Source organism: Palaemon carinicauda, chromosome 16 (genome assembly GCF_036898095.1).
Source record: "Palaemon carinicauda isolate YSFRI2023 chromosome 16, ASM3689809v2, whole genome shotgun sequence".
Taxonomy (NCBI): domain Eukaryota; kingdom Metazoa; phylum Arthropoda; class Malacostraca; order Decapoda; family Palaemonidae; genus Palaemon; species Palaemon carinicauda.
In genome coordinates, this window is record NC_090740.1 from 70,518,446 (window position 1) to 70,543,542 (window position 25,097).

The following is a 25,097-nucleotide window of genomic DNA, read 5'->3' on the forward strand; positions in this document are numbered from 1 at the left end:
TCTATACATTAACACTGGTCTTACTACTGTGCTATAGATCTTGACTTTTACCTTGATTGACATTTTCCTATCACATAGGCTACCACTCCTGCTACTTCCCTCCACTTTTCCCATGATGCTTTTATCTTATTCTTCGCTTCAGCCTCGCATCCTCCTTCCTGATTTACAGTAGATCCCAGGTATCTAAATTGTTTTACCTGGTTTATAACTGCTACTCTATTTTCATGTATAGCTATCCTGTCCCTACCTTCCTTACTGGTAACCATAGCTTCGGCCTTATTCACATTTACCCTCAAACCACCCTTTTCCAGACTTTGACACTCAACCACCCTTCTCTGTAATTCTTCCTCATTATCAGCAGTAATCACCAAATCATCTGCATATAGCAATTCCCACAACTCCATTTCTGAACCCTTCACTTAACAAATCCAAGACCCACCAATAAAAACAGACTTAATGCTGACCCCTATTGTAATCTAACACTATCTTCAAATGTGTCTGTTTCTCCAACAGCTGTTATTGATTTTGTCCTTGTTCTTTTGTAAATCATCTCTACTATTCTGACCAACTTCTCCGGGACTTTTCTCTTCCTCAATCACCAAAACATCACTTCTCTTGGTATTCTGTCATACGCCATCTTTAAATCTACAAAAGCACTAAAGAGCTTTTGGTTTCCCTGTAGTTTTTTTTCCCTGTAACTTCTTTACCATACAGACGACATTCAGTCCCTCTCCCCCTCACGAATCCATACTGCTGTTTCCCAATCCTTAAAATCTCTTTCTAGTACCCTCTCTAACACTTTCAAACGATGCTCTGTTAATTCAATTCCCCCGTAGTTACTGCATTCCATGATGTCACTTTTCTACTTAGATAAAGAAAGCATTCGACTTTCCTTCCAGCCTTTGTGCATAATTTCCTCTTCCAATAATGCTCTCAATAAATCCAGCATCCATTCTTCCCCCTCTACAGTTAGTATCTTGAACATTTCAATTTAAAACTCTGATGGGCCTGATGCTTTGGACTTCCATTCTTCATTCTGATCAGTGCCCGCTGCACTTCTGTAATCTGTATCTCCATCACTTGCCCCTCCACCCTTTGTGCTTCTCCCAGCTCCTCTTTCTCATTTTCAGTATTCAATAGTTGCTCATGATATTCTCTCCATCTTCTCTTAGTATCATCATCCACATGACAAACGAACAATGGTGGTAAACAAAGAGAAGTTACTGAAACCATCCAAAGAAAACGAAACGAAGACGAAATTGAAGGGTGTTACCTGATGCTATTTTGGATGGGAGAACCTATCTGAATCATACAGTCATATGAGATAGCCTAATGTTTAACTTGATATAAGGGAAAGATAACACGTGAATCACTGGATTGCGGGAGTGATACAAAAGATGTATATATGGACGTTCAGCTATCTGGCGTCACAACTATCATGGTTACTGACCTAAGTATAGGGCAGATCGTGGTTTAAGTTGTAATGCTTCGAAGATATTATAATTAGTACTAGACAAATTACAACACTTGCTGGAAAATCAGGATTCCTCCAAACGCCCAAAGGCTCCAATTACAGAACAACGTTCTGTGTGATAACCTATTATAAATACCTAAGACTGTATACGACAAACATACATTGTAGGTCTTGTAGGGCACACGATTTCCATGTGTGATGGGCCATGAAAATAACCCTTAAAGTAATTAAAGTACAGTAATGAATTGTTGTGTAAATACCAAGTTAGTTTCAGAGTGTCTCGGGAACATAAGGTGACTGGGGTAGTGTGTATGAGGGGCATGATGTGACGCTTATGAGAATTTGTGTGCATGTGAGTGACTGTCGTCTTATCACACACACACACACACACACACACACACACACACACACATATATATATATATATATATACACGATGTCAGGATGCCTGGAAACTTTAAATCAATCAATCAAACACACAACAAATGTAACCGTTTCTATCCACTACAAGAAGGCTTCAGTCAAACCCTTATTCATGTTTGGGGTTTGGCCAGTTTTCATCACCACGTTGGTTAACTGCAGATTGGTGATGGTGGAAGACTTGCCTGATGACTCAAAGCAAACCAACCTAGTATGGGTGGCCGTGACTAGTAGAGTACAACTTTGCTGATCATGGCAATACACAGACCCTTTCACCACGTTAAGCCATCCCTACTCAGAAAGGATATATATATATATATATATATATATATATATATATATATATATATATATATATATATATATAGAGAGAGAGAGAGAGAGAGAGAGAGAGAGAGAGAGAGAGAGAGAGAGAGAGAGAGAGAGAGAGAGTATTAACTGTCTTACCACATTGAATGAATTAGAATCCGGCTCATATAGATGATCCACATAGAAAATATTTACAGCTGCAATGAATGAAATGCAATAGTCACGAGAGGTCCCTCCCAAGCGTAAATTAAATGTAACAAGCTAACAGCAGGCACAAGTAATGCAGTCGTTTGTGCATGTGTCCTTCTTAGTTTGAGTTTCCTTAATCATTATTCTTTTAATAGATAAACTTGTCTGATTTTACGCGGGGAAAGAATTACTATGACTCCACGTCCATTCTTTTGTATCAAACTTCTAAATAAGGCATTAGTTCTCCATCTGTGTTGATACACACAGTAGTTATAAATCTTCCAAACCATCAAGCAGGAGTGCTCAGGAAGCTGAGCAAGGTATGTGTAAAACTTTTATGACGTAATACTTGAGAGGTGATAAGTGTGATAAAACTAACTTATTTAAGTTACAACTCTGGCACTAGTGATGTGTAACGGAGAACGTTTGTAATTCGCACAAAGGAAATAGGAAAAAAAATGTCATGGGGGAAAAATCTTTTTTCGCTACAAACTTGAATGGCATTTCCGGTTGCCAATTCAGCTATTTGCATAAAAAATATTTCAAGTATTCTTAAAGAAAGTCATTAGCATAAAATTCGCTGCTAGCAGAAATTGATAAAGAAAACATCTTTCCATTGCTGATGAACATTTTAATTGAAATAAATCGTATAAAACAAAGTTTAAACGGTAATTTTAAAAGATACAATTGTTACCACTTGGACAATTATGAATGAAACCAAAACAAAACATTGATCGATATCATTAGAAATATAGTGAGTCACAGTAACTGACATTCGTTAAAGTAATGTAATTCCCATGAATCACAAGTTTAGATAGTAGCTCGATGTTAGATAAATCAATAATATAGACAATAGTGATATTTAATAAGCTAACCGGCATCTGTAGAACTTTACGCTCAACGTCCGTCGTTTGTTTCGAGCTTTGTTTTGCTTCTTCGTCCGATGGATGGTCGAGGCAGAAAGACATTACGAAATCCAACATTTTATGATTGCCTTTTCTTTCTTTGCCGTGTAATGATTGGCTGTGTTCGTGTAGACACGACTTCCTTGGAATAGTGAAGAAATGATACGAGAGTGAGAGATTAAGTGACAGATTACCAGAAGAGGAGAAGAAGGAGAAGGAGGAGGAGGAGGAGAGACGAGAGTTTAGAGAGACTCCCATACATTGGGGATAATCTATCAATATCTTCTCTGTTTTAAGGTAAGGTTTTATCACTACTTATTGTCTACTTTAAGGTCAGAATTCACTTATTTCCTTTACGTTAAGGCAAGAATCCACTAAGTTGTTCTCAATATTGTCACTTGACTCTAAGAGCTGCTACTCTGGTCCTATACAGAAGGGTAACCCTACTCTCTTCTACACGACCTTCACAGTCATTGTATCATTTGCATTTTAAGGCCTTCAGCATTTCACACAACGCATATTGCTCGGTTATTGTCTAATGTAGCTTCCAATATTTTGAAATGATCTGTAACTATTCTCGTGTTAACAAGGTTAGAATCCATAAATTTCTTCTCTTATGTTAAGGCTAGGTTACATCGGCTTCCTTTCAACGTTAAGGTAAGAATCTATCATTTTCTTCATTAAGACATGAATCGGAGCCTTTGTAGGGTGACGGCCAGATCCCGTAGAAAACGGGAATATTCTGAGCTATGGCCGTCTTTCTAAAAATGATTTTGACGGGAGAAGCTAACTTAAAAAACCCACCTGACCTATGCTAAAAGCCGTATCCTTACCCAGGAGGGCTTCGCCCCCTCTGACCCCCCCCCCCCCTTACACAAGTTTCCTTACCTACAAGTACGACGGGAGAAGCTAACTTAAAAAACCCACCTAACCTATGCTAAAAGCCATGTCCTTACCCAGGGGGCTGACCCGGACCCCCCTTACACAACATATTTAAGATCCGTAGACCATTTCCAAACGTTTTTATTCTATACAAGATAACAGTCGGAGCGATAATAAGCAAATTATGACGCTTGGCCGTAGCGCTACAAACTACCCCATGAATCTATCACGTTCTTGCGTTAAGATTAGAATCCCTAAATTTCTTTTCTACTTTAAGGTTAGAATCCATCAATTTCTATTCTACGTTAAGATTAGAATCCATCAATTTCTATTAAGGTTAAGGTTTGAATACATCAATTTTTCTTCTATGTTAAGATGAGAATCCATCAATTTCTTTCTACGTTAAGGTTTTAATCCATTAATTTCTTCTCTGTTATGATTAGTATCCATCATCATCATCTACCTGGTTACGGTTTGGTTTCCCTTTGCCTACAGATACACCGAATAGTCTGGCCTTTTCTTTACAGATTCTCCTTTGTCCTCATACACCTAACAACACTGATTACCAAACAATTCTTCTTAGCCCAAGGGGTTTAACTACTGCACTGTAATTATTCAGTGGTTACTTTCCTCTTGGTAAGGGTAGAGGCAACTCATTAGCTATGGTAAGCAGCTCTTCTAGGAGAAGGACACTCCAAAATTAAACCAATTTTTCTCAGGGCTTTGGTAGTGCCATAGCCTCTGTACCATGGTCTTTCACTGTCTTGGGTTAGAGTTCTCTTGCTTGAGGGTACACTTTGGCACACTATTCTATTTAATTTCTCTTCATCTGGTTTTGTTAAAGTTTTTATAGATTGGGTAGGAAATATTTATTTTGATGTTACTGTTATTAAAATATCTAATTTTAAATATAAAACTTACCCGCTGGTTATATAATGGCTAAAGTCCGTGACGCCTCGGCAGGAAATTCAAAATCTCTTGCGCAGCTTAGCGCAGATATGCCAGGTGTACCCCAGCGCCCTTGCGGTACAACAGGTAGAACTATACTCAACCAATTCAGATTTTCTCTGCCGCCATAGCTGGTTGTACTATTGGAAATTCTCTGTTTTCTTACTCTGTTTGCACGTTATATGGTGATGTATTAACGTTTTCGAGTTTTGGCTTTCGCATATTTGTTTAATTGATCTGTGATCATGTATTTATAACTTAAAAGGTAGTGTTAGAAGGTTTTTAAACCTCACGAAAGCATAGGGGCTAAATGTAAACATTTCGACCATTGATGATGTCACAGCCTCTCCCGTAGACTAAAAGTCTGGCTTGCTTTTTACAAAGAATATAAGTGAATATGCTTTTAGAGTATTAAGTTATGAATCAAATTAAAAGAATTATTTTGAGAAAATTTTATCCTTTTAATAGTTTTCTTTAGATAATCTTCGGCAAAGATTAACTAGCGTTCAGTTTATTTTTTGTTACGCAGTAGCCAGTATCAATACGATGTTACAATATATTGTAGCGATTTTATGAATGGTACTTTCTTCTTACTTCTCAAGTTTTTAAATTGTACTTTATAAAAGGAACATTTTATTTTGCAATTAATTGGTCCTTTCAGTATTTTTTCCTTAGTTAGAGATTAAAGGAAGTTACAGCTCAGTTTATTTTATACGATGCAGTATTCTTTACAATCGTCGTAGCGCACGATTCTATGTATCGTTGTTGCTTTGGTGGTTTTCGGAATACTAAAATTGTTCGTATATTATTTGTAGATGTTCCAATGATGCAAGTGATGATTCATCCTTTATTGGAACCCCTTAATTTAAGGCTTTATTTTAATTTATAAATATATCTATTAAGGTAATATTTGATATTTAATATTTTGTTACGTTTTATATGGGATTCAGTGCTTTTGCATTCCCATTCAAACAATTGTCCAGTGACAGAATTATAAGTCTCTCCCTACGGAGTTCATTTCCTTTGAGAGAGTGTATACTTTGGTTTTCAGGTAATTATGAAACTATCTTTGTGCCAAAGAGTAAAGTGCCAATTTTTTAGTGATAAATTGTGCAGTGAATTTTATTCAGTGGAGAGTGCTTCTATTCGGACCTGTCGTTATCCTAGCCTTAGACCTCTGTTGAGCTCCCGGACCCAGGGGAGAAGTTAAGTCGAACGGCGAAAGGAATCGAGAGGGTAACCAGGCGTTACTGTCTTTTAAGACCCGAACTGAAGTCCTCTCGAGTGTTTTCTGTCGATCACCAGAACGCTCACCCTCGCTATAGATAAAGCGAGGTATTAGTGTTTTCAAAGGCGCTAAGCTGAAAACAAAATTAGATTCGTTCTGCGTGTGTTATGTTTCATGCGGTGCAGACACAATGCCGCCACCTCCACCTGATGGGTGTCGTCTCTCGACAGTGGCAAGCGCTATGGATCAACGAAGATAATGCTGAATTAAGTTTCGCCTAAGGTTGATCCTTGATCTTTGTAGTTAGGCATGAAACAGCATCTATCTTTGTTTATGCAGTCTTTTCAGCCTGCCGTTAACAGTGCGGTTGGGTGTCTCGATTCCGGTCTTTGACACGGTCGCACAGGCGACGTGTCTTTATCAGTGAGGACTCGTTGTCGCACAGGCGGCCTACCAACCGCAATGTTCAATGGTGGGGGAAAGTGGATGCTTTACTTCGATTACCTGCTCAACGCAAACCGACTGCTCATAGCACCTAGTATCAGTCTATACAGACGCGCCGACGTTCGCCAGGCAGCAGAGCCGGCGAAGCGTCATCGGAACGGTACGGAAACGGAACGTGGACAGAATGGAGCGAAGCGCCACGTCAGTGTGGACGCTTTCAATGTCAGTATGGACACTTCAGCTTCAGTATGGACGCTTCAGCGCCAGTGTGGACGCTTCAGCGCCAGTGTGGATGCTTCAGCGCTAGTGTGGGCGCTTCAGCATAAGTGTGGACGCTTCAGCGTCGGGGTGGATGCTTCGCGACCTATGACAATAGACTTTGATGTCTACCTGACCATGAACGTCTAGTGTTAAGTTATTGTTGCTCCAGGCGCTATATTAAGAAATAAATCTTAACTAGAAAGATATTATATTCTCGGACCAAGGCCTGCTGGGCTAACTCTTGGTTGTGAGAACTAGAATTAAAACCTCTAAGTATTGAGGTCTGAATTCAGAATCATAAGGAGTGGATTCCTAAGAATCAAGACTTCTCTTCCTAGGATAGAGATTGTAAAAGGGAGGGAATAACTTTCAGAAACTCATGAGAATTTTTCTAAAGAGTTTCCCTCATATTTTTTACCTGCTGCTCCTCGTTCCGACTTTAGAGTTTTCACTAGTTGAGTTGAATGTGTCGCTATTTATTTTATTTTATTTTTATTACTAGCCAGCTACAACCCTAGTTGGGAAAGCAAGATGGTTTAACCCAAAGGGCTCCTTTAGGGAACGATGGCCTTGTAAATTAATGGTAAAATAAATAAATAAATTAACATTAAATCATTCTCAGAAAAATAACGAACCTTACTGTAGAGATTGATACAGCGCTTGCAGCTGCAACAACAGAAAGGGCATTAAGGCCTTTATGAGAATAGAACGTAAAAGTATATCTCCCACCACGGGCAGATCTTTTATGATTTAATGTATTATGTTTTTGAACCGCTCTTGTTAGTGACTCGTAAACATAGCACAGTGCTCTGGAGGAGGTGTTTGTTCGTGTTCACCTTACCCCTAGTCCTATATCTCTTCCTTACATTCCTACCATTGGGAGAAGGAAGGTCGGTAGGCTGAGGTTCTTCGCCGACATTGTGCATTAAACGTCTGTTCCGCCGAGCGATATTGTTGATGCAGTCCAAGACATTCTTTCTCCACTTTGGAATGATGAAGTAATGCTCTTTTCTTCGCCTATGATTGGCAAGCTATGACATCACAACCATGTGACATAGTATCTTGAAAAGAGCGAAGTTGGAATGTCTTGAAGCGATCAGTTCGTCATCGCTATGGTATCATGGATCTGGTAACTGTTTTCTGCATATTAGAATGCAGTTCCCTGACGAGAATGACATTCTACGTTTTCCCTGTCTACCAGACTAGGAAGTTACTCGTCATGTATGCACGCGAACAGAACTTGTCTTCGCAGCAGACGTGTTTTGATGCTTAAACAGGAAGCAATCGAGTGTGTTTTTTCTTACGCGAGAGAAGCGGAAGTCAGACAAGTCACATACAATCCTAGCTCTTCCTCTGGCATCTGACTCACTTTCAGGGAGGAAAGACTTTGTCCTCTCGAAGGATGCAAAACCTAGTCTTGGTAGTCACCAATCAATTTGTCCAAGACCTTTCAGGAGTCTTGTGTTTTCTATTAACTTATCTTGCAGTATCTAACGTTCGCCGGAAGTTTTTTCTTTTTGGAAGAAGGCGACGTGTCGGCACCAGAATCGTGTAAGACACATAGTAGTTCGAGGGAAAAGGTGCTCAGTTTGCTTCTGTTCACACTTCTTCCCCTTCCCCAATTTGGGGAAAGGTCTATTACTTTCTTCTGAGGTCTAGCGACTACTGTTGACGGTATCTCACAGCATTGGATACGTTCAGCTCGCGCACAAGGCGCGCTTGAAATGTCGTAGGGACACTCCCAGGTCGCTCACAGGACTGCGGTTGCTCACAGGACTGCGGTTGATGTTCTCTCCCGGCCTTCGCCCATGCTTGAGTTGGCGCACTCGCTACCCCGCGAGTGTAGATTTGGTCTGAGCTAAAAGAGGTCTATTTTATCTGTTTAGTTTTAACAATTCTCGGGGGGAGAAAATTTTCTCCTAAAAAGTCTAAGGACTACCATAGATCAAAGAAATGGTTTTCCGATTAGTGTCAGAAGGCATAGTTCTCCTATGCTTAGTAACGCTTCCTCGCAGAGATATGCTCGTGTTACGAGAAGCGTTAGAGCGGGTGCTTGTAGCAGGCTGGTCTCTCTCTTATGGCAGACGTCACACAGACACAGACGCAAGTTCTGGTCTCCCTCACGCGGTCACAGACGCAGATGCCAGTCTGGTCGTATGTTGGACGCTGACAGTCAAAGTTGATCCTTTCAACAAGTTGTCGCATTTTCGCAGTCTGCGGGAAGCTTGACTCTCACTCATGCGGATGCATCCTACACGCGGACAACTCTCGGCAATCAGTTGGTTAAGCCGGTCAATGACCGGACGCGATGCTGTCGCCTCCACGCAGCACGCTGTAGATATACAACAAGCGGGGCACACATACAGCGCTGTATCCACACGACAAGGTGAACGCATACAGCACGGTGACACCTTACGGCATTGCAAGCACATGCGACATTATGGCCGCATGCTAGACACACACAGTCAAGTCTTTTTCTCACAGCAGTATAAACAGACTATTGTCTCTCCTTCGCGTCTCTCTGGCCTCGCAGCTAATGCTCCCTCATGTCAAGCTTTGGCTTTAAGTTTGTTGAACACTCGCTGATTACACACGATCAGGTCTTAACCTCACAGCATGAGGTTCACGTTGTTGATGCTTCTTTTCAACAAGCCTAGCTTTAATATTGGTTTCTTGCGACCGATATGGACGAGTTTTGGGCGGCGGTTCTAGATCCCGATTCTCTCTCACAACATGTTGAGTGTAGGCAGCATGTTGGAACCATACTGGACTCATGCTGGGTGTATGCTGGAAGCATGTCTTTAGTCCTTTTCCCCGTGTCAGGATCACGAACGTTTTATGTTAAACCATCAAGCTTTAGGTCTAGCTGCCTCCAGTATTTCGGAAAACCCCTAAGATCTAGAGGGTTGTTCGGAAGAGACAGCTGAGGCTTTCGCTTGTACAAAGGACATTTGCCTCAAGGTTTTCCAACCCAATTAGAGTGTTTTATGGAGTGGTGTAGAGCTAGAGCTGGCTCTTCATTAGGTAACTCTAACACAAGTGGCCTATTTTTTCTTAGACCTTAGAAGAAAACACACAGGAGTATGCGGGCATCTGTCTTCGGACGCAGAAGATTGGATCTATCAAATAGAGACCTTATAGATCTTCTCAGATCATTTGAGAGGACTTGGAGGCATCAGCAAGATGCGCCAGCCTGAAATTTAGGGTTCGTTTCTGGAGTTTCGCGGTAGTGACAGATCCGACCCTTTACACTTGGTTTCTTTTTAAGGCCTAACTTTGGAGACTTTCTGAGTAAGTGTACCATAGTTGAGAGTCAGTGAAGTTCTCTCTTTTAGCAAGAAGACGGACTTCACATTGGTTAAGCCATAGGTACCTTGCAACCTGGATTCTTGGTCATTAACAAACATCTTTCTCATCCATAGCCTAAATCTTTTGGGATCACTATTCTCTCGAATTTGGTTTGTGATGGGCTGAGAAGAGTTTTTTGCCGGATTAAAACGATGAAGTTTTATTGGGACAAGAATAAAGAAGTTAAGAGTCTATTCATAACTCGGGTGCACGGTCAAGAAGCCTGCGCTATCCATGTCTAAAACATTTTATTATCTCGAATAGACTTTGATTACAGTACTAAGGTTCTTCCACTCTGTTGGGTGACAGATCATAAGATGTTGAAAGAGTAAAGACTCACCAAGTTAGAGCTGTAGAAACTTCTGTAACATTTAAACTAAACTGTTCTCTGCAAAGCATCGCGTATACAGCCTTGTGAAGGGGTAATCCTGTATTCGCCTTGCATTACTTTTACCGTGTCCAGTCTCTTTATGAAGACGTCTACGTTTTGGGATCACTTGCAACAACGAGTGCAGTAGTAGGTGAAACATTCTCCACTACATTTCCCTAAATTCCTAGTACCCCTGTTCTTCTCTTGGAACTTTTATATATATTTTTATGATTATACGTGAAGATTGGTCGGCAATCTTTGACCTAGTCAGGTGGTCATTTTGTTCCTAGAGAGCGCTTGGAACAAGGGTATTAGATGAGGTCCTGTCATGTTATAGGTGGTTGTACAGTTTGACAGCTCCTAGAGATCATCAGCCCCGAGTGGATCACTGGATCTCCTAAGGATAATAGACAAAATGAGGCAGAGCATTGCTGTCAGTTTCCTTATCAGGTTAGAACCGCTTAAGTTGTTTATGTAATTCTTAAGTGAATTTCCAATTATGCAGCTGTCTCTGACCCGCCACCAATGGGTGTCAATCAGCCATTATATAACCAGCGGGTAAGTTTTATATTTAAAAATATTTTCATAATAAAATAAATTTTTGAATATACTTACCCGCCGGTTATATAAGTTTTAGACCCACCCTCCACCCCTCTAGAGACCATGGGGCATGGAAAATCTGAATTGGTTGAGTATAGTTCTACCTGTTGTACCGCGAGGACGCTGGGGTACACCTGGCATGTCTGCGCTAAGCTGCGCAAGAGATTTTGAATTTCCTGCCGAGGCGTCAGGGACTTTAGCCATTATATAACCAGCGGATAAGTATATTAAAAAATTTATTTTATGAAAATATAATTTTTCCTTGTTTCATTTCCTCACTGGTCTATTTTCATCGTTGGAGCCTTTTGGCTTATAGCATCTTGCTTTTCCAACCAGAGTTGTAGCTTAGCAAGTAATAATAATAATGATTAGAATCCGTCGATTTCCTATTTATGTTTAGATTAGAATCCATCTGTTTCCTCTACATTAAGGTAAAAATCCTCCATGTTAAGATTAGAGTCCATCAATTTCCTTGTTGTTAAGATAAAATTCCATCAATTTCCTCTATGTTAAGGTAAGAATCCATGAACATCCTCTCTCTGGTAAGGTTTGAATCCATCAATTTCTTTTATATGTTAGGATTAGAATCCATTAATTTCTTTAATACTTGGAGCTGTTGTATAATAAAGGACAGAAACACTGGCATAGAACACCATCTAATCCAAACTTCCTCCCTGACTTAACCTACAAGCCATGTCCTTACCTTATAACTCCTCTATGGCCATCATCAAACATACACCTCAAATACTTCTAAGTTAAGAATCCATCAATTACTTCTCTGTTTTAAGGTAAGATTCCATCAATATTATTTACTCTATTTTAAGATGAGATTTACCAAAAGTACAACTTGAGAAATAACAAAACATAATGAACAGAGGAGCAAGACTGATAAGAGGTGTCCCACCTAGAGCAAGGATCACCTCTATACTAATTGATTTACATTGGCTGTTGATTAAAGCGAGAATTAAATTTAAAATGTGTACAACAACCCACCAAGTTATCAGAATCCGTCGTCCAAAATACCTAAGATAATTACTACATATTGCGCAGCCAACATATCAAGTTGACACGAGAATAGTTACATATGGTTTTAAACTATTGGAACCTAGATATGTCTACTGTAGGCTCTAGAGCCTTTGAATATGTGGCCCCGAGACTATACAATATGCTCCCACGAGACATCTGAATGATTGAAGATATTAAGGCTTTCAAGAGGAAACTGAAGATTTTCTTATTTCGTGAGTCCTTTGACAGTGTCGATTTAACATTAAATGAGCAATACGCAATATGAAATGATTAATGCTCTAAATGAAAAAGATAAATGACAGTGGAGGTCCTGTAGAGAGTAGGGTCCCCCTGTTGCATAGGACTGGGAAAAAAGCCGTAAAAGTAAATATTATAAGGTAAGATTCCATCACTTTCCTCCTTATTTCAAGGTATGATTCCATCAATTTCCTCCTTATTTCAAGGTATGATTCCATCAATTTCCTCCTTATTTCAAGGTATGATTCCATCAATTTCCTCTCTACCTTAAGGTATGAATCCATCAATTTCTTCTCTACATTAAGGTAAGACTCCAACAATTTCTTCTCTACCTTAAGGTAAGACTCCAACAATTTCTTCTCTACCTTAAGGTAAGACTCCAACAATTTCTTCTCTACCTTAAGGTAAGACTCCAACAATTTCTTCTCTACCTTAAGGTAAGACTCCAACAATTTCTTCTCTACCTTAAGGTAAGACTCCAACAATTTCTTCTCTACCTTAAGGTAAGACTCCAACAATTTCTTCTCTACCTTAAGGTAAGACTCCAACAATTTCTTCTCTACCTTAAGGTAAGACTCCAACAATTTCTTCTCTACCTTAAGGTAAGACTCCAACAATTTCTTCTCTACCTTAAGGTAAGACTCCAACAATTTCTTCTCTACCTTAAGGTAAGACTCCAACAATTTCTTCTCTACCTTAAGGTAAGACTCCAACAATTTCTTCTCTACCTTAAGGTAAGACTCCAACAATTTCTTCTCTACCTTAAGGTAAGACTCCAAAAATTTCTCCTCTACCTTAAGGTAAGACTCCAACAATTTCTTCTCTACCTTAAGGCAAGACTCCAACAATTTCTTTTCTTGTCTTAGTGTGATTTCGCCTGGGCCTTTGATCCCGAGGTCGTAAAGAGAATCCAGACATTAATGTAGCAAAAATATATATGGCTTACTTGAATATGAAAAAACACTTCTAAATGTGCAATATATATATATATATATATATATATATATATATATATATATATATATATATATATATATACATATATATACATATATATACATATATATACATATATATATATATATATATATATATATATATATATATATATAATATTGCCTTTATTGTTATGTAGGATCCTTCATTGACTGGGAACTTTGTTTTCCTAGGGGGGCATTTGCCCCCTACCTGAAATATGATGTCATTCGTCTACAAAAACTTACTACCCTTATCTTAATCAGAAGTTGAAGGTGCCTCATAGGAATTGACAGCTTTTGATTCTTCTTTCTGTGGTCTTGTAGTGCATTCGATGTCGGGCTCAGGAAGGTAGATAAGACTAGCAGTTATTTGAAGTAAACCTTCACCCATGCACTAGTACTTACAAACTTTTAACCTTCGCCCCAAGCCAAGCATGGCTGTTCTGTTCTGTTCTTATTAGGGGATTTTCCCTTTACTCCAGAGCTCTAATCTAAACTGTCCTAAGAACCTGTGTTCTTGTAGATTGAAATATCTCACAATGGTATGGGGGTAAAGTCAAGTAAATATAAGTTTTCATGGAAAGTGAATTTATAATGATCATCATCATCTCCTCCTACGCCTATTGGCGCAAAGGGCCTCGGTTATATTTTGCCAGTCGTCTCAATCTTAAGATTTTAATTCAATACTTCTCCATTCATCTGCTCTTACTTCTCCCTTCTCCCTTCTTAGTCCTCAGCCATGTAGGGCTGGGTCTTCCAACTCTTCTAGTCCCTTGTGGAGCCCAGCTGAATGTTTGGTGAACTAATGTCTCTCGGGAAGTGCGAAGAGCATGCCCAAACCATCTCCATCTACCTGTCATCAAGATCCCATCCATGCATGGCACTCGAGTAATTTCTCTTAGACTGTAGTTTCATTTCTAATCCTGTCTTGCCATTTAACTCCCAATATCCTTCTGGAGCTTTGTTCTCAATTGGAGATTGTTTCATTGTCATACCATGACTCATGTCCATAGTGTAACACCGATCTCACTAAACTGATATATAGTTTGATTTTTATATGTAATTTCAGGTGATTTGATTTCCAAATTTTACTCAACCTAGCCATTGTCTGATTTGCTTTTTTCAATCTTTCACCAAACTCTAATTCTAAAGACCTTGTATTGAAGATCATAGTTTCTTATACTTCATTAATCCTTTCTCCTTCCAATGATATTACATCTTCTGTTGCATTCTCCGTTCTCATCATTTCTGTCTTCTGTTTATCTTCAGCCCAATCTCGTGTGATATTTCATACATTCTGTTAAGTAAGCATTACAAATCATGTGGTGTTCTGCTAACAAGGACAAGCATCAACAGCATACTCTAGGTCTGCTAAATTCCTATCACCAATCCAGTCCAATCTTTCTCCACCATCTCTGACTGTTCTACACATTACGAAATCCATGAGGAGGATAGACAACACATTCCCTTGGAGTACTCCGCTGTTCACTTGAAATTAATTTGATAAGACTCCATAAATCATGCTTGTTCATCACTCTGCTTTTCATCAATCTTTAAGCATACTATATATTTTCATAATAACTGGCATAGGATTTATGCCTCTGTAATTATTGCAATCAGGTTTTTTTTTTTTTGGCCAACACTTCTAACTCCCATTCATCAGGTTTTGCCTCTTTATGCCACATTCTACAAAAGAATCTTGTAAGTAGTCTGGGAGTCACTTCATTTATGGTCAGTATCATCCCGACAGTTATTCCATCGTATCAAGGGGCTTTCCATCTCTTTAGTTTTTTTTAAAATAGCTTCGACTTTAGATACACTGAATTCATTCATGGGAACATCAAGGTATTCAACAGCCTAGGTATATCAGTCGAATTATTCCCTTCATATCTCCTATTCATAACCTCACTAAAATGTTCCATCCAACGTTGTCTTTCTTCATCTTCTGTTGCTATAACAGAACCATCTCTCTTTTTGATGGGTATATGCTTCTTTTTCTTTGTCCAGTCGAAATTTCATTAATAATTCTACAAACAATTCTTACACCATAGCCACTTCCTGAATTCATAGCTTTGTCAGCATCATCTGCTTTACTGTCTAAATATTCTCTCCAGTCATTCCTGGCTTTTCTTTTGACCTCGTTATCAATACTGGAATATTTGGCATGCATTACCTTGTAATTTTCATTACTTCCTCGAAAACTTTCAATAATCAGTGTCTGTCTTTGTCTTCCTTTTATAGTATCCCAAGTATCATTTGATATCCACGGTTTTCTCCTTGTATCTGTGTGTCCCAAGACTTTACTACCAACTGACTGATATATGTTTTTAATATCACACCATTCTTCATTAATTGTCTGTTCTTCGTCTCTTAAAGTCTCTAAGACTGCGTTTTGATTCCTACATTCAACTGGAAATGTTTCTCTGTGCTCTTCTTCTAAACGCTTAGTTGTATCAAACCTAGGTACAGTATTCTATCCATCTATCCAGCTTCTTACATTTCTCAGAGACCACCTTCTTTCTCTATTAATGGCAATGTGATCTATCTGATTTTTGTAATTGCCACATGGTCAAGTCCATATGTATACTAGTGGATGTTCTTGTGTTGAAAAAAATTACCTCCAATGACAAGATTGTTTGCTGAACAGAAACTTATGAAATATGCTCCATTTTCATTTGCAACTTCGCCAAGACCTTCGTCACCCATCGCATTCTCTATCCCTTGATTATTTCTTCCAACTTTAGCATTGAAGTTGCCAATCACAATTTTCATATCTCTCTCAGGGATCTCATCTGTTACCCTCTGCAGTTCTTCATAGTATTAATTTTTCCTTTCTTCAGGGGAATAATTTGTTGGGGCATAGCAAACTATAACACTCATATTGCACTGCTTTGATTTGAATTTTGCTAGTAACAATCTACTATTTACAGCTCTCCACTTGGTTAATGCCTTTTCTACTCTTGGTGTCGTGATCATTCCTACCCCTTCTATTCCAACTCCATCTGATCTTCATGAGTAGATATATATATTTCCTTGGTCTTGAGTTTCCTTACCGATCCCCTTACAACATGTTTCACGTAAGGCCAAGATATCCAAATTATATTTCATAAATTTACTATCAACTTGCTGTAACTTCCCAATGGGATTCATGGTTCTAACATTCCAATTACCAATTTTCAATTTTTCTTTAGTATTTCTAATCCAGGAGACAAATAGCACCCCCCTACGTCCGGGACTGGGGCCCATTCTGTAATCTTCTCTTTCCATGACTGACTAAATCCATAGAGGATTCATTGGCTAGATACATCAAAGGATAGCCAGTTCCTTGTGATGTGCAGTGCCTATCTAGCTAAGGCAAGCGACCCCTGCCGGTCCGTACTAATTCTAGTAAGGTCAACTGCCAGGCATCAGGAGTAAAATAAATAACATAAATGCTCCTTTATTTATTGCTGTCTAATCTCGGTGAACTTTTACTTCATGGTGCAAATAAGGAGTTTTTCCACAGTTATACCTTACAGTCCAAGAGGAATTACCTGTCATGAGTTCTTGGACTATCACCACACATGAACCCTCCCTGCCCTCAATGATGGGCCTTGTGATCCAAAATCTAAAAGGCAATCTGTCAGTTCTGCATCTCTTCTTATGTTTTGGAATTGGCACTGACTGATTGCAATAATATACCATTTGTGGATAATTTAGTTATAAGTTAAAAGACAGTGCTTGGTTTTGATAGTTGAAAAGGTCAAATAATGGTAGAAGGGGTGCTGAGGAATGAGTACCACTATTATTCTGAATAACCAGAATCAGTGTATGATGAATTTAAGTAGAAATATACTGTATACAGTACAAGTACACTAACTATAATATAAATTACAAGTTGAGAATGAATATAGCCTAGTAGATATAGTCTAGTTTATACATGGACTCCACAAGATTCCAACATACATGCTTGTACCAGTCTTTATTTATTTATTTATATATTTATTTATTTATTTATTTTTTTTTTTTGTAAATAGCATATACTGTTGTATAGGACAACTATATACTGTATTTCCCCAAAACATGACTTAACAAGGCATAAGAGAAGAAAATAATCAATGCACAAGTGCTTTAGTCCCCCATCAAAGTAAAATTGTATTTATCATCTAAGTAATTTATATAATGAAACAATTATAAATATCTGGCAACTGAGAGGGAAATTCACTATGGAATGTTTTGTCAATAAAAAGTTAACAATTAAAGACTATAGATTTCATAAGAAAAAATCAGTAAATTTGTAGAATTTTAAGCTGATCACTCTTAGTTATATTGTAGTGTATTATTTGGTATGATTAGACCTTTCCTTTAGAATTTATAAGTTCATTAGACATAGTTTATGTGCTGGAACAATCCTAAGTATATTTTGTAATTTTAAGCTATTAACATGAACTGTAAAGCATTTAGATGCAAGACTTCTTTGCTGGATACTATTATTATTAGCTAGGCTATGATGTTATAAGCCCATGGTCTCCAATAGGGAAAAATAGGCTCTCTCTCTCTCTCTCTCTCTCTCTCTCTCTCTCTCTCTCTCTCTCTCTCTCTCTCTCTCTCTCTCTCTCTCTCTCTCTCTCTCTCTTTTTTTTTGGAATTTTTTTAGATTTTATATAATATCAATTTTACTGTGAACATCCATATGCAAACTCAGCACAGTATGTCAAAATGTGAAGTTAAATAAAAAAAAAAAAAAAAAAAAAAGACTGTCCTAATAAGCACTCATTCGATTGTATGCACTTGAAACATGATGTTTCATAATATTAGCATTTCAAGTTGCACCTGATGAATTTTATAACAATAACATTTGTGGTTACCTCACGTAGAGAAATGACATGGTTTTTTTTCTCAGTGGTGCTGTCATAGCTTTGGTGCTTTAAAGTGTATGCACATTATAATTTAACTGTAGGTTGTCCATTACAGTACAGTATTTCAGTGAAATGACTGTGCAGCACATGACTGGAATGACTATAAAGTGATTGGTGCTCTATTGCATATGTGCTATAATTCTTTAGAGATATTTCTTTCGTAATCAAGAAATTTTTTCATTAGTGTACAATTGAAAAAATTGTGTGCAGATTTACGTACAATGTATTCATATCACATGGAGGTAAGTTATTTTCTCACAACTTTTATAGTATAATTTATTAAAAATTTTTATATTGGGGATTCCATAATACAATATACAGTTCTATATATCATTTGTGGTTATTAACTAGCTCTCTGTTACATGATCTTGTAAAGTAGTTAAATGGCATTTTTCTATTAGCTTATGATTTCATATTACAGTAAAATCCTATATATTAGTGAATTATTAGTATGTTAATAAGTAAGAAGGGATTTGTATATGTGAAGTTTTGCTGGTACTGTACTTTGACAGCTCATATATCAGATGGTTTGCAAAATTATAGTTGTCTTTTCTTTTGTTAATTCAAACTTGTTCCGTAACTGAAATACAAACCCCGCTATTTGAAATTGGTAATTACTTTCGGCGTAGCTGAAATGACGAGCCATTAGAATTTTAACAAGGGTTTACTACCCCACCGCTAGTTAGCGGGGGTTAGGGAGGGTAGCTTGCTACCCCCCCCCTCATACACACCTGTGCTAAGCTCACTTTGCTCTCGGCTCGGGTGGTAGTCGGACGTGTCCGCTGTCACCCTCGCCTTCTCTGACAGCCATTACTAATCTTTTGTTTGCTTTTTCTTTGACAGTGTGTTTGTGAAGTTGGCCTCTGCGATGCGTAAGTGTCCTGGTTTACCTGACCGCCCTTGTGGTACTTGTATGTCGGCGGTCGAAACGGACCCCCACACCTTGTGTCCTTACTGTAGGGATCAACGGTGTGATAAGAGTAATGTATGTAGTGAGTGCAGGGAGTGTCCTACCTCCCAGTGGGAGAGGTTTTCCTGGCAATGGAAGAAGTCCAGACGGGATATTTCTCCTTCGAAGATTTCTTTGAAAGGAGAAAATCCCAAGGGCTTTTTTTCCGTACCCCAAACCTCCTCCGAATCACCCACTCGATCGGAGAAAATCCCAAGGGCTTTTTTTCCGTACCCCAAACCTCCTCTGAATCACCCACTCGATCGGCTCCTTCCGAGAAACTGTCGAGTGGTAGCGTAGGCCGCAGTTCTGTTGACCGATCTCAGGGTTTGGGAGAGGGAGTTGCCTCCCATAGCGAGGCAGCTCCTCCTCCTCCCCCGGGGGAGGATTTAAATTTAAATGTAAATGTCAATGTAACTAATAATGACTTGTTGCAGCTTGGGCTTCCTTGGGGCTTGAGGGTTCGCCCTCCAAGGAAGCCTTGTTTGACATGATCAGATTGGGGGCAGCTGTCAAACAATCGCCGACTTTAGCAGAGGTTGATCCTCTGTCTATTGTCGACGTTGTTGTGGCAGAGGCTTCTGATGAGTTGTATCAAACCTCTGCTCCTGATGTTGCTGATGTAGCTGAAGGCTTAGTTCCCCCCTCCGAACATCTTTCGAGGGAGGAACTAAGTCCAACGGTCTCTCCTGCCGGTGATTCTCTCCCTCGGGGGAGTTCACTTACAGAGACCCCTCTTCGGAGGACTGCTGATGGTCAGCGTGCTGACCCCACGGCCCCCAGAGGGCGTATAAGGCGTAAAGCCCGCCTTCCTTTTCACCGTAGAGGCCTTTCTTCACCTCACAAGGGTGTTAGGAGGCGCCTCTTCGGTTTATCATTACCGCAGTCCGCCGCAGAGGAACCTCGCCGTCGTTCGCCGACCTTTCCAGCTACATCCCTGGACCTCTCCGCAGATCGTTCGCGATCGCCTTCGGTGGTAGGTCGTCCTTGCGAAGGACACGCCGATCTTCCACCCGCCAGACCTGCTGACCTGCCGTCGCCGTTCCTGGCCACTGATTCCCTGTAGGCGCCCACGAACCCTGTTTTTAAACGGGCAACGGTCCCTTCGGGGTACAAGGGACTTTCACACAATGTGTCTAAGTCCCTTACGCGTCGGGTATCAACCGTGCGCCATCGTTCACCTGCGCGCAAGCGCTCTCCAGCTGCTGCAGTTCCTGTTATAGCACGCCAGTGCTCACCTGTTTGCCAGCGCGCCACTGCGTGCCCTTATCCTGATGTGCGCCCACGATCTTCTGATCTGGGCGTAAAGGGGAAGATAACCTCTTCCCTGCTCGCCAGCGCTCTCCAACGCGCGCCCTGCGCGCCCTCCTGTTGTTCCTGATGTGCGCCCACATGCACGCCCGCGCGCAAGGGATATATCTCCTGCGCGCGCGCCCAACGATATTGCCCTCACGGGCTCTTCGGGATCCTGCGCGCGAACAATCGCCTTCAGCTTGCTGCGCGCCCTCTCCAACCACCGGAACACACCCTTGTGTGCCATCGATCGCCCTCGCGCGATCCAGGCAAAATTCACACGAGCGAGGCTGCAGGACAACGCGCGGCCAGGTCATCGTCATCGCATACCCCCCTGCAAGCGCAGAACAGTGTGCTCGCTGGAGGGAGGGAGGGAGAACTCCGGATAGGTCCAGGAACTTTCCTTCTTCCTTTCAGGCAGACCCTACTTTGGTAACTCCTCCTAGGGATCGAACGATCCCCTTCCCTCCAGAGGGAGAATCTGATAGCGCAGCTGTCAGTCGGCAGCCCTGGTTTGGGTCCCTTGTCAGAGCGGTCGTACAGGCTTTTAAGCCTGTTCTCTCTGAGCTGGGCCACGAATCAGTGGCAGTTTCGACTCCCCTGAAGAGGAAGAGAGGAGTGGCTGACGTGGTGACTTCTCCAAGGGCGAAGCTGACTCCTCCAAGGGCGAAGCTGACTCCTCGGAAGTCTTTGAGGAAGGCCTCCCCCCCCCCCCAGACCTTCTCTCCCTCCTCTTCGGACGAGGATTTCCCGTCCTCGGGAGTCACATGAGGTGAGGCGTTCCCCCATCGCACCAATGAGGGAAACCCCACCTCGCGTAGAGAAGTCTTCTCGGGTAGGGGTGGAGAAGAGCCTCCCACCATCACTGTTGGAGTCCTGTATCCCTCCCAGGAGGGAGTCGAAGGACTCTAAGACTATTCCGAAGTCATCCTCAAGGATTAGACCAGAGCCAGCCAAGCCCTCGGAGAACGTCCACGAATCCCCCCAAGAGGAGCCTTTGGGGACAGGAGACTTCGCTGCCAGCCCTTCAGGAGGAGAGCTACAGGAGTCAGAGCATGCATTCTGGCAAGTTCTGACCCTTATGAGGAATCTCAATGGGTTCGCGGATCCAGAGATTCCCCCTCGTGAGGGCAAGGACACAGTCTTTGACAGAGTCTTTGGTACTCAAAAACCCTCTAATGCCAGCGCAGCTTTGCCCTGGTCCCAAGGGGTTAAGAGTGCCAGAGATAAGGTCGAGGGCCAGCTTTCCGACCTTGCCTCCTCCAGCCAATCCAGCGCCGGTAACAAACTCCTCCCGCCTCCTCGTGTCCATCAGAGGAGGTACTTCTACATATTGGAGGAGACTTGTTTAGCTCTTCCCTTACACCACTCTTTGGAAGAGCTTACCAGGGGAGTCCCTCCAGAGAGACTCTCCAACCGGCAAGTGTCGTTCTCGGCTTCGGAGATCCTTAGCCAGGAGAAGGTGGCGAAGTGTGCCATGCAGGCAACTTCGTGGCTGGACATCTGGCTAGGGTCCCTGGGCATCCTGTTATGATCTGAGGACTTGTCCAAAGAGAGTACCAGGAAGGCCATGGAGACCTTTCTACTTTCAGGCACTCGTACCATCGAGTTTCTAGCCCAACAAGTCTTGAACTTGTGGGTTAATACCATCTTGAAGCGTCGAGATGCAGTGTCTGAGAGATTCCACCAGTAGGTCCCCAGCACCGAGATCGGCAGGCTCAGACATTCTTCCATCTTGGGGAGGAATTTGTTTGACCCTAAGGATGTGGAGCAGGCGGCTGAGAGGTGGAGGAAGTCCAACCAGGACTCTTTCCTACATAGGGCTTTAACATCAAAGCCCTATAAACCTCCAGCAACCCAACAACCACGCCCTACAAAGACCACGAAACCGGCAGCTGCAGCGAAGACAACGGTGTCAAAGCCCTTTCCTGTCAAGGACAAGAAAGGCAAAAAGTCCTCCAGGGGAGGGAAAAATCCTAGAGGGAGTGGCCGAGGTCACAAACGCTAGGATTGCCAGTCCCCTGCATGTCCACCAGTGGGGGGGATGCCTACGAAGTTGCGCAAGCAGGTGGCAGCAACTCGGGGCCGATTCCTGGACGATTTCCGTAATCAATCAAGGATATCGCGTCCCGTTATTAACATCTCTACCTCCCCTGACAGCGAATCCAGTGTCGTTGAGCTCCCTTGCCATGGGATTAGCCAGGGGTAAGCCCTTCGGGCAGAAGTCCAGACCATGTTGAAGAAGGGCGCTCTCCAAGAGGTCGTCGATGGGTCCCCAGGCTTCTTCAGTCGACTTTCTTGTAAAGAAGGTGTCTGAAGGCTGGAGACCAGTCATCGACCTCTCGGCTCTGAACAAGTTTGTCAAGCAAACTCCGTTCAGCATGGAGACGGCACACAGTCACTTGCAGTAAGACCCCAAGACTTCATGTGTACACTGGACCTGAAAGACGCGTACTTCCAGATCCCAGTCCATCCGTCTTCAAGAAAGTACTTAAGATTCAGCCTAGACAACAAGATCCACCAGTTCAAGGTGCTGTATTTCGGTCTCTCCACAGCACCTCAGGTTTTCACCAGAGTGTTCACCCTAATATTATCGTGGGCACACAGGATCGGCATCCGTCTCCTCCGTTATCTGGACGACTGGCTGATCTTAGCAGACTCTGAGTCAGCCCTTCTTCAACACTGAGACAAACTTCTGGGACTTTTCCAAGATCTGGGGATCATGGTAAATCTCAAGAAGTCTTCTCTGCTTACTACTCAAAGACTGGTATATCTAGGTATGATCATAGACACCAATCTCCACAAAGCCTTCCCATCAGACGACAGGATAGCAAGGCTGAGAAGGGTCGCAAGTCCTTTCCTCAGTCGAGAAGAACTCCCAGCCCAATCGTGGTTACGTCTCCTCGGTCACCTCTCATCCCTGGCCCGTCTAGTTCCCAACGGTCGCCTCAGAATGAGATCTCTGCAATGGCGACTCAAGTCCCGGTGGAATCAAGGACACGATTCCCCGGACGTCATGATCCCTATGGGTCCTGCGGAACGGACGGACTTGCAGTGGTGGGTGACAGACGAGAACCTACGAAGAGGAGTGGATCTTCTCGTCCTCCCCCCCCGGATTTGATGCTGTTTTCGAACGCCTGAAAGAAAGGGTGGGGGGCCCATGTTCTGCACCACAGGACTTCAGGCCTGTGGTCAGAATCGGAAAAGTGCCTCCATATAAATCTGCTAGAAATGAAGGCCGTATTCCTGGCCCTTCAACAGTTCCAACAATACCTGGCGGGTCACTCTGTGGTGGTGATGAGCGACAACACTATAGTAGTGCCTTACATCAACAAGCAGGGAGGTACCTTTTCAGAGCAGCTATCCCAACTCGCAGTAGAGATACTGAGATGGACCGAAGTCCACTTGATTCCATTATCGGCTTGCTTCATTCCAGGCAAGAGGAATGTGCTCGCCGACAGTCTGAGCAGAGCATCTCGGATAGTGAGTTCCGAGTGGTCTTTGGATCATCTAGTAGCCAACAAAGTCCTGACTTTGTGGGGTTCCCCGACTGTGGATCTGTTCGCTACAGTGCTGAATTTCAAGCTCCCACTGTACTGCTCCCCAGTCCCGGATCCCAAGGCACTCTGGCAAGATGCCTTCCAACAACGATGGGACAACATCAACGTATACGCCTTTCCCTCGTTCTGTCTGAGGAGGAGGGTACTCAACAAGACAAGAATATTGGTCAATCTCTCGATGACCCTTATAGCTCCGCTATGGCATCACCGGGAATGGTTTCCAGACCTTCTGCAACTCCGAACGGAACTCCCGAGAGAACTCCCTCCACGACACGAGCTACTCAAACAACAACATGCCAACATCTTTCACAAAGCCGTAGCTTTGCTTGGACTTCACGCCTGGAGACTGTCCAGAATCTCCTCGCAGAGAGAGGATTTTCGCAACAGGTTGCGAACAGGATGTCTGGACACCTGTGAATGTCATCCGCAGTAGTCTACCAGGCAAAGTGGAGAGTTTTCTGTGGTTGGTGTCGTGGAAGGGGTATCTCTCCACTTGATACCACTATTCCAGCAATAGCGGAGTTCTTTGTGTAATTGCGAGAAGAAATGCGCCTTTCAGTCTCGGCAGTGAAAGGCTATCAGTCGGCCTTAAGTCTAGCCTTCAGGCTCAAAGGAGTGGACATTTCTTCTTCGCTGGAACTTTCCCTACTCATACGAAGTTATGAACTTACCTGCCCTAAGAGACCTCCCTACAAACCATTACGCCAGGCTTCAGATAGCCACCTGACTTGGAAGACGGTGTTCCTACTAGCTTTGGCCTTGGCCAAGCGAGTCCGTGA

General features: G+C 42.0%; 2 protein-coding genes across 2 annotated transcripts in view; one reads left to right on the plus strand and one right to left on the minus strand.

Annotated features, from left to right (window-relative positions):
* Nucleotides 1-488: 488 nt before the first annotated feature.
* LOC137655356 (calponin homology domain-containing protein DDB_G0272472-like) lies at nucleotides 489-16,768 on the minus strand. The gene is made up of 3 exons (XM_068389249.1): nucleotides 16,672-16,768; nucleotides 12,908-13,524; nucleotides 489-623 (listed from the first exon to the last, which is right to left on the minus strand). The coding sequence occupies exons 1-3, from the start codon at nucleotides 16,766-16,768 to the stop codon at nucleotides 489-491; spliced, it is 849 nt and encodes a 282-aa protein (XP_068245350.1).
* The window catches only part of Med (Smad/Smad4 homolog Medea), a 221,038-nt gene continuing 199,248 nt past the window's right edge, over nucleotides 3,308-25,097 (plus strand). The window contains 1 exon segment of the mRNA XM_068389895.1: nucleotides 3,308-3,594. The gene's annotated coding sequence lies outside the window, so the exon portion shown is untranslated.